This window comes from Gossypium arboreum, chromosome 11 (assembly GCF_025698485.1).
Source record: "Gossypium arboreum isolate Shixiya-1 chromosome 11, ASM2569848v2, whole genome shotgun sequence".
In the NCBI taxonomy this organism is placed as follows: Eukaryota; Viridiplantae; Streptophyta; class Magnoliopsida; order Malvales; family Malvaceae; genus Gossypium; species Gossypium arboreum.
Window position 1 is genome coordinate 114,646,045 of NC_069080.1, and position 10,000 is coordinate 114,656,044.

General features: G+C 48.9%; 2 protein-coding genes across 2 annotated transcripts in view; both read right to left on the reverse strand.

Annotated features, from left to right (window-relative positions):
- Positions 1-9,691, reverse strand: part of LOC128284183 (NADH-ubiquinone oxidoreductase chain 4) — a 23,798-nt gene extending 14,107 nt beyond the window's left edge. Inside the window, exons 1-4 of the mRNA XM_053021946.1 lie at positions 9,236-9,691; positions 7,292-7,810; positions 3,949-4,370; positions 1-1,212 (exon numbers count right to left, since the gene is read on the reverse strand). The exon at positions 1-1,212 is cut by the window's left edge and continues 14,107 nt beyond it. Coding sequence (XP_052877906.1) covers positions 1,122-1,212; positions 3,949-4,370; positions 7,292-7,810; positions 9,236-9,691 — 1,488 coding nt within the window. The 3' untranslated portion in view covers positions 1-1,121. The remainder of the gene's footprint in view (positions 1,213-3,948; positions 4,371-7,291; positions 7,811-9,235) is intronic.
- The window catches only part of LOC128284182 (NADH dehydrogenase [ubiquinone] iron-sulfur protein 3), a 13,296-nt gene extending 3,551 nt beyond the window's left edge, over positions 1-9,745 (reverse strand). Inside the window, exon 1 of the mRNA XM_053021945.1 lies at positions 1-9,745. This exon is cut by the window's left edge and continues 3,551 nt beyond it. The gene's annotated coding sequence lies outside the window, so the exon portion shown is untranslated.
- Positions 9,746-10,000: the final 255 nt, after the last annotated feature.

Below are 10,000 nucleotides of genomic sequence, written 5' to 3' on the forward strand. Positions count from 1 at the left end.
CTTTAAGTGATAGGGGGAAGTCACTCTTGCGTTCTCTCTCTTGGGTGGGTCAGTCTCGCTCTCTCTTGTCGGTAAGTATATCTGTCGTGGTATTGCTGTCGTGCCGCGCCGTTCCAGTAGTGTTTGTGAATTAATAGTTTTGAAAAAAAAAAAAAAAGTGCAAAAAAGGTAAATAAAGACCGTAGCCAAAAGCAAGGGATTCCCCGGGCCCAAACGAAAGCGAAGGCAGCGGGGCAGGTATTCTCATAAAAGAAAGAAACGAAAACAGGCAGGGAGGTAAGAGCGGGTAAGACTAGGTTATAGCAACACAACAGAGGTTAGACAGCTCTTACCGGAGTAAGAGGTTTCGGGTCATCCGTCCCCTTGACCCAGACACGAACTAATCTTTCTCTCTCTCGAATGTATGCCCGGTTTTCGTCGAATCTTTTTGATTACTTTCGAAAACAAACAAACCGTCTTGACATGATGAATAGTGGTGCCCACCTGCAGAGCCTAGTCCTCCCTGCAGCCTTTGAAGTAGACTCTTTCTCGAGTGTGATCCTATCCCCAAAGCCTTTTTGCAAAAAGAGTAGGTAGCGAGATAGATGACTAAAAGTTTTTTATAAAAGCGGATGCTCTTTGCCCTAAATATTAAATTAGTCAAGTCTAAACGCCCTGCAATCAAACAATCGGAAAGCCTTTTGACAACCTTACTAATAGAAAGGGGAAAGATGCGCTCAATCCGTTGCTTGTTGCTCCAACTTATTAGTAGGAGCTCGTTAGCCCTTTCCGCAGGCTGCTATGCTAGTTGTAGCGCGCTAGCGCTTTACTAATAGAATATCAAAGTAAAGGGGACTCTATCCAGATCTAAAGAATTCGCCAAAGAGACTTCTTCTAACTAGGAGAGTCAGCAAGCTACCGGAAGCAAAGCTTCTGATCTGGCCCCCTTTGAATTTCCAATTCCTCCTTTTCGTTCTACTTAGGTGGATCAATCCGAACTGTCGACAGAATATAAAAAAAAGAGGTTTTTATTCCTGTGTAGACACCTCAACGAACTCATGTGGACACTCCTCAGCCCGAGGACAATCTCTCAAATAAACATTAAGATGTTGACCCGTTTTTCTTTTCTTTGCTGATTCCTCTCAATGAAATTTGCCATGTTGCACTAAGTTACTTACGGATGTATGCATGCAGTCCGGGAACACTTTGGGGTGAACACCCATCCAAACAAGTAGGGTCAATAGTTCAGCATTTAGGCCGTAACATTTAGAAACAAAAAAAATCTTTAACCCAACAAGTGCTCTCCGAACCAAGCTAGATAGTCTCCTATCACTAGGCTCACCAACCAACCTGGACTTTGATCTTATTATTCCTACCGGATATCAAAACCATAAGGATTGTTTCCAGCCATGAGTTCCCATATGACATAAGCGCTCTTGGGTGGGCTAGGCCATTCCATCAAATCTTTGAGAAGGGCCCCAATCTCGTATTTGATGGTCGGCGTGGCGATAGGCTTCGCTTCTACGACTGCCTCCCCAGCCGTTGCAAACACTGAGCGAGAACGGTAAGGGTCGCACAAACAATGTCGTTGCGCGGGGATGCGATTCGCCAAGCTAAGCTGGGGCAAACAAAGCCGTCCGGCCCTACCGGATTAGAAATGCGAAGGCCTTTCCTTCGAAAGGAGACCAGAAAAAGAAAGAGCTATGCTATTGACCGACCCTTTCGTAGTGACTTCGAATCAATAGGCCTCTCCTTTTTTCTCATTTTGTTTGAGGCGGGCCGAATAGAGAATGAAATGTAGAAATAGGGGAAGGGTTCCAAACCTTTTTTTGGTTTAAGGGCTGCTCGCCCTACCGAAGTACCAAAGGCTTTCGAGGCGCTTACACCTCCCTATTACACGACCTAAAAAAGGCTTTCAGTAGCGCCCTTAGAATCTAAGCCTTTTTTTTTGAAGCGCCAGTAGTTGTAGCAGTGGGTAGGGCTTTCGTTCTTATCGCTCCGGGTTTCGATCTATATGACCTCCGGGCGGTACGAAGTACACCTCTTCTGTAGAGGCAGGTAGTAACCTAACCTTTAAGAGTCTGTTCAAGGGGGGAGCCCTCTCTCTTATCTATCAATGGAAAGATCTCCGTGCGTGGCGTGATAAGGAATCCTAGAAAAGATCGATTGAGACTCCCTCCCCGGTCCCACGAAGATCTCTACGTACTTGTCCAGTCCAGGACAACTGAGATCTTCCGGTCTGCGTGCGTGGGAGCAGCTCAAACAAAGAAGAGTCTGGTCTGGTCTGAATTCAGGCCCGGCCCGCCCGTCTGCTGCTAGGTCCGGGAATGGCGCCAGGCGAGGGCGCCGCTATGCCCCGCTGCTCCGCTGCGACCGGCCCCCAGACTATGTAAAAGAATCGAGGCCGGGGGGGTCTCGCCCATAGTGGTTCCCCCCCGCCTTTGGTGATTGACCAAACAAATAGGCCTAGATCTATGCCCCTTAATGAATCGAATGGTCCTTCGACCTTCATTTGATTCCGACGGCCGGCATAGATCTCATGAGACCCGCCCAGCCCACTATTACTACGAAAAAAGCCCTGCCCTTTTCCTTCGCTACTAGGAGAGTAAGCAACCTCTATTAGCGCCAGGCCTTGAGTCGAATTGATCGTGTCATGTGCAACGTCCATCAATGATGGTTCATTAATGTCCATTGATTTAGACTCCTTCCCCCTTCCCAACTACGAATAAGATCGAGAGGAGCCCGAAAGCCCTGGGCAGATCGGCCGGGTCTTTCCCTGTTGTTCTGTTCCCGTCACGATAAAGGCGCACGGAAGAGGTATGCCCAGCGCGCGGAGGATCCGTTGAGAGTTTCTGTTGTCTCGGTAGGGAACTGTACGATCTTTTCCCCTATCCTATTGTATTGAATCAATAAAAAAAGAGGTCAGTGCTACGGCCCCCTATTGTTTGATCCAATATTGACCGGGGACGAGCCCCGACTTCCATAGGTCCTTGGTTTGACCTCCCGTAGTGGTCCTTGCTTTTAATAAAGCGGAGCGGGGCTAATTTCTCGTACTTGCTCAGTGTGCCCCCCTTTCGTCGAGTGCCCCGCCCGGTTCACTGGGCTGTTGGCCTAACAAGCACTTGCCCGCTGCTCCTGCCGCCCGCTTGACGGGCGGAGCGCTCGTTATCCTTACTGTTCTCTCTGCTGGGGCCCCTCTCATTGCTCTAGCCATAAGCTATGGCAGCTCCAGCTCGCAACCACAAGGGCCCGCCCTGCGAGGCCAGAGCGGGCTCAGCGGTCAGCCTCCATTCGAATTACGTTAGGGGGTCTTTCGCTTTTGCCAGATCTAGAGAGATACTACGAGTCCTCCGTCCCAGATTCCATCGCCGCGGCCATCTGGTTCACCGGTACTACCAAAAAGTCTCATGCTTACGTTACTGTTATTGATGGTTTTATTATTTTTGACTACGAAGGCCCCGGTCGTGCTTCTGGTTTCCATTCCCATCATCATATTGATGATAAATCTCCTCGTGCTCTGCCATAAGAACTTGGAGTCCGTATCATGGTGAAGGTAAGGTAACGCTGTGATTCTTGCTCAAAAAACAGACCGAACGCGTTCGAGTAATTGGCTCGTCCAACCCGGCAGCATTCATGAGTCGCTCGTTCAACTGTCCCTCGGAGACACGGTCGAGAAGTACCATGCATGGTTGCCCTCCGTCCTTTTTTTCTCTCAGTCCCACCCAGAAAGATACGGCTCAGCCAAAAAAAAGTGAACGCCCCTGCGCGAGCCTTATTTTATTAGTAAGGTAAAGCTTTGGCTCCCTAAAGACTAAAAAAAGAAAAAAAAAAGGGGGGGACTTCTGCAACGGGCTATGCCACCCAAACCAACTAAGGGAAGTCGCATCCGTCCCATCGCAAGCACCTACAACGTCATGATCACATTGGTTTACCCTTTTTTCTTTGGTAGTTCAACGGACGGTCGCCCCTCCAACAAGAAAAGGTATAAATATAGAAACTTCTCTGCCATTTGAATCGGAGAATTTATGGAGGAAATCGGGTTTTAAATTTCCAGAAACCACACGATTATATAGCCAAAGGGAATACGCCGCGCCTAAAATCATCCCAAGCGCGGCTAATGTGGCTACTAAGCTATTTCTTTGGAAAGCTCCTACTAAGATGAGAAATTCCCCGATAAAGCTGCTAGTACCAGGTGAACTCATATTGGCCAAAGTAAAAGAAAAGAAAATGGTAGAGAGATTCGGCATGGTGCTCACTAAACCTCCGTAATATCTAACAAGTCGAGTCTTATGTCGGTCATATAGAACACCAACACATAGAAAAAGGGCTGAAGAAACCAGTCCATGACTTAACATCGGTGGAATGCTACCTCCAATTCCCTGTATGTTCGATAGAGCCAAAGATCCCCCCCACTGATCGGAGTACGCCGATTACCCCCCGAACCGTACAAGATAGTTACCACCTATCATACGGCTTTCTAACTTCACTTCTTTTTCTGGTCGTTCCGCTCTGTCGATCGATGGTAGTATAAGAGATCTTTAACCCCCCCGAAGTTATTTACATAATGGTTCCTGCTTCCTACCCATAGTTAGCATGTATCTCCCCGGGTCATACTTGAGTATCACATCGTAGACCCCCACCCCAACTCTATCTTCCTTATCAGTGAACCGGAACATAGTGCATAGGTACTCTTCAATGCAGCGGGGACGAGACGACGTGACATACTACGATCACGTACAAAAGTGCTGCCTATGGAACCTCTCAACAGCTCCCGTTCTTTTATGAGGTCCTATCGGGATAGGTAGGCCCAAGCCTTTCCCTTCCCCCCGACCGAGCAGTAGTTCCCCGCGGCCGGCCAGTGGCGGCAGAAAACGAACTCGGGCGGGCTCCGCGCGGTTCGCGTTTTCTTGTGTTGAGAGCTTCTCATTTTCTTATATTATAGAAGCCCGCGTCCACGCCGGGGACGGGTAAAGCCCAGCGAAGCAGCAGGGAGCACTGAACAATGGGGGGGGTGAGGGCGACTCCGCCCATGGGTTGAACCACACCACAGGCTGAAGTCCTTCCACGGCGGGGGAAGGGCAGCGTCCTCGTTGTCGGGCCGGAACAAGAAAGGGAAGCTAGTCGTTGGAGGGAAGACAAGGCTCGTGGAGTGCGACTCCACAGAAGAGCCTTACTCTATAGGGGCGCTAGCGCGCTACAACTAGCACTTTGAAGCCAGCTGAAAAACGGATGCGCGCTACTAGCGCGCAACGGTTTTCAAGCTTTACTAATAGGGCGGCTTTATAGAGAGAGGTGAGTAAGGGGCTCGCTTCGCTTTTGTTGCGGAGTTCGCTGCCTTCCCACCCCTGCTTAGTGTTCCACTTGTGATTCTGGATGCAGTGGAGGATTTTTATAAATGCGCCCGAATGTTCCCCCTCCCCCCATAAGACTCTATTTCTCTTTCCTCCTCGAGAAAGAGAAAAAATAGAATCAATCCTTTCTTCTCTTCTTTCATGTGAGAACGGCCCTATCTTGTATCGAAAGGTTTTTCGTGCTATACACCACGTTGAGAAAGACCAACTTCCTATGTATCGTACCTTTTTTTTACCTCGAAAGGGAGGTCCTCCTTATGATGCTACGGTCGGCTGTCCGAAGTGCATGCAAGGGGTAAACTCGGATAGGATAGGATTGTGCGTGCCGGGCCCTTCGGGTGTCATATTTTGGCCGAGTTTACCGTACCTCCGGCCCTTATGTTACGCGACCGTAATATTTTGTTACGTTCCACCGCTGTTACGCCAGAGATAAAAGGTTCCACACGAGCTCTCGTTCTGCGGCGTGGTGGCAGGACCGATAGGGGATTGGCTCCGGGTGTAGATAGGGTAAAATCTGCAGGGGTCATGCAAATACATAGGCCCCTTCCCCTCTCTTTTGGATGAATGGGGTGGTTTAGAAGGCGCTTTCCGATCTACGGTCCCTCGGAGCGAAGGGTTAGGCAGGTAGTATGGGCCCTCTGACTTCCAGCTATGTGCTGTGCGGCTCCCGCGAAGCGAATGAAGGGAAGCTCTCAAGAGCTTTTTCCGCCAGCGGCTTATGTAGTGGTCGGCCTTATAAAGCTCGCTAAGCTTCGCTTCCTCGTCTTGCTTCTGGCAAAGCTTATACTTTGCTTGCTTCTCTCGCGCTTGCTTGCGCGCGGGAAGGCAACGAAGTTCAGTTCATGAGACCGCGGCGGAGTGGAGCAGCCGCGAAACTTTTTTTCCTTAGCTGGATCTCGCTGGTGCCACCTAAACGGTAAGTAGGCGGCGGATGTGTGACGTTTGGAGTTGTCGTTCGTGCACCTGTCCCCAATGGAAGAATGAGTGATCCGTTCCCCTGCGGATCATGGCCTTACCACTCGGTCCCCGATGGCCAGCGGGGGATTCGGTATAGCAGCTCACGTTCGTTTGCGCTGCGCGTTCCCGCTGGACTGGACGCGTGTTAGCTGTAGGAAGTATGGTTCCGAAAGTGACTTCGGTTCGCCAGTTCAGGCTCAACTCCTCGCTTTACGTTAGCGGACCCACAGGTCGGGCCGCGGCTCTGCGCTCTTTCTTTCTGTGTGGGACGATGCCGGGGAGAGAAGGGAATGCATCGAAGCGGCGAACAACAACAACACAACTACATTTTGGCTTTTCCCTCCATGAGATGAGCCCAGTGCATTGGACCGATGGATAAGAGAACTGAGCTGGCCTAAAAAGCGCTTGCCCGCTCTACGTACGATGTAGACTCCATCAGATACATATCGATTTCTTTCTGATGGATCAAGAATAGATAGTTGTCTCATCAATAGATAGAAATAGGGGATTTCCCCCTTATTATTGATAGATTCCTTCTCTTTCTATTCCTACTCTTTCGATCTATCAGAACAGATCAGGCTATCTATCAATCGATTTGAAAATAGCACGTTCATATCGCTTTTCGTTCATTTTCGCCACGCCAACATAGCCGCCATAATAAGAAGCAGGCGAAGCAGCTAGAAGCGCTCGCTTCTAGCCCTTAAATTCTTATTTACGAATGAATTGGGAAAGCCAACAGAAAGATTCGATTCTGACTTCGTGGAGCCGGTGCTGCTGTTGCCTGCGCGTAGGGCCGTCCCCCACTCCCGTCCCGGGGCGCTAAGGGGCTTTTTTTTTTTGGAACAGACGGCAGTGTTTTGCTGACGCCTCGAATCAAGCTTTTGTTGCGACATGCTATGTTTTCTCCCCCATTGCTAGTAGGTTGATGGGTCGCACGCCCGGCACACATGTTTTGGCCTTGTGTGTCCATAACTCAAAATAGGTGACCTAACGGCCGCCGCCCGACTAAACATACCAATAGTCACCAGATTCATATGGGCTACTGAGGAGTAAGCAATGATCTTCTTAAGATCGATCTGTCTTGAAGTGGTCAAGGAAGTATATATTATAGCAATCGCGCTTAAAGTATAAATGAAAGGAGTAAAACAAAGTGTCGCTTCGGGAAACATGGGTATTGAAAATCTTAAAAACCCGTAGGTTCCTAATTTTAAAGGAATTCCTGCCAAGATGACGGATCCTGCCGTAGGTGCCTCTACATGAGCTTCGGGTAACCAAATATGAACAGGTACCATAGGCACTTTGACGGCGAAAGAGGCGAAAGAAGCAATCCATAGAAAGATTTGGCGCCGCTCACTAAATTCTGTGGTTAATGATATTTGTAAATCGGTGGTTCCTGTTTGGAGAAGAATCAACAGAATAGCTAATAGCATAAAAACAGATCCAAGTAAAGTATAAAGGAAAAACTGATATGCTGCCTTGATCTTTCTTTGTCTCGAACCCCATACCCCTATAATAATGGTAGAGTAAGGGGTGGCCCCAAAGCGGAATTGACCGGTGGTGGTCGGTCGAAGCTCCAGTAGGTAGCCACTCCCTTCTCAGGGAACCGTACGTGAGACTTCCGCATCATACGGCTCCGTCCCGAGCTTCCGTCGTCGGCCCTTGTCATTAGACCACTATCTATGCATGTATTTTCAGCCTGGACTCTCGAATCTTTTGCTTTTCGGGTGGTGGCGAACAATGCAGCTTGCGTTGCGGGAGATGCCCGCCCGTAGGGCCCGGCCTGCTTCTCGCCCGAAAGAACCGCTCACTAGCTAGCCGGACTAGTGGGGGCCCTATCTGGAGACATACTGAAAACCATGCCTTTCGAACCGAACGCAACGCCCGTCTTCCAAGTCAAAAGATAAATGGGCTCGTTGGGAAGAAAGATGGAGTGCGGCCTGTAGAGCACCTGTAACGCACAGTCGGGTTGCTCACGCAGCGGATCTCTCTCTCTATCTATAGATAGAGAGAGATGTGAAAGTAATAGCCTTATGTTATGGCCGTCCCCCGACTTACGGCCTTTACGCTATTACTATTGTGATGTGAGCGGTTCAAATTGGTTTGATCTTTCCCAATTATCCTGGCCGGAACTTGTACGCAGCACTTATACGGAGGTGCATGCATAAAGGTTTGAAACTATTTTCTTATCTTAATCTTAAGGACAGAACCCTACCCTATTCTCGAACCCTCTGCCGAGCTTAACCCTGCCCGCATTTCCTTTTGAAGGGGGCCAAAGAAATGTCTCCATCTGCAGCCAACAGTCTTTCTTCGGAATTATACTGAACGGGTCGATCCTCCCCTCCCGTTTGTTTTAGAAACTTTTCTTAAGGTCTCCTCGCCAAGAGCTCCCCGGCGACGACAGAGGAACCAACCCGCCTGCTGTGGCGGGGCGGCTTTTTTGTTTCACAATAAGACCTGGACGATTATCCCTACCCTCGGTAGCTTACGAGTTTACGTCCATCCCTGGTCGGGTACAGTTTCCTTTCGATTTCTCCCTTGTAGCCGTTACCCGAATTCGCGCAAGTGTGTCCACACCCCCCAAACTGACTTGACGAGGAATCCATTCTCGCGAACAAACACAACCCCTACACACACCTAGGAGCACCCCTTCCTGCATATCCATACAAGACCCGAGTAGGCGGGTCGAGGTCCTACGAGGTACCCACTACTCGGAGTACCCTCCCAAAAGGAAAAAGATGTGTCTGTCAGGTTCGGTTCTTCTTAGTTGGGTTGGGCAGGTTCGACCAGAAATGCTATGCTTACACACAAGACTACCCCTCCTCCCGAAAGCTTCGCGGGGACTACTTTACGACGACGGACGACCGCCCGTAGGGGGTTTACTGCACAAGGCCCCTGCAGAGGAAAAGCTTTATCCCAGCGAATATAAGATGCTCAGCTCCGCACAACATAGGGATTGGCACGCTTTCGGGAAAAACATAGAATAGTAGAAGATCCAGCATGCGGAACACGGCGATCATTAGAAATTCACGAATTAGAGATGCTGTAATATACTCTTTCCCATAACTTCTCATACCAGACCAACCCACCAAAATGCAAATAGGGATCAGAAATGTGGTCAATATCACGAAGAATAAAGAGATACCGTCTATACCCAAAAAAAAATTGATGTTTTCATAAGGAAGCCATCGAAGGCTTTCCACAAATTGAGATTTGGCCGTAGAAGGATCGAATTGTATCCGAGGAACAGGAGAATACAAAAAAGTAATAAAAGAGGCACACAGACCAATCAATCGTATCAGTCGTATTCTTGAATTTGGAATGAAAAGAGGAGTAATGCTTCCTAGCACGGGACACAGAATAGGACCACTTAGATCAGAATAGCATTCACAGAAATGTTCTAACATAGAGTAGAATCGAACATTGAAGAGATTAGTTTACAACAGTAAAAAGATGGGCGCCTAATTCCAATACAATAGGGGTCTATCGGTGCAAGTCAGCTGAACACCGTGATTGATGAGTGGGTAGGTGGGTTAGGTGCACCTCTCGCCCAGTAAGAAATAATGAGGCTAGTCCCCACCCCTGGAAGTAGTGGGGCCCCCTTCCCGCGTATGCGCCTTTATTTCTTTCTATTTTTTTTTTTCCAATGGAGAATCTTTCTAAAAAAATCTCTCTGGCAACAATTCGTCGATTTCAATCCAAGGTGCACCTTGCCT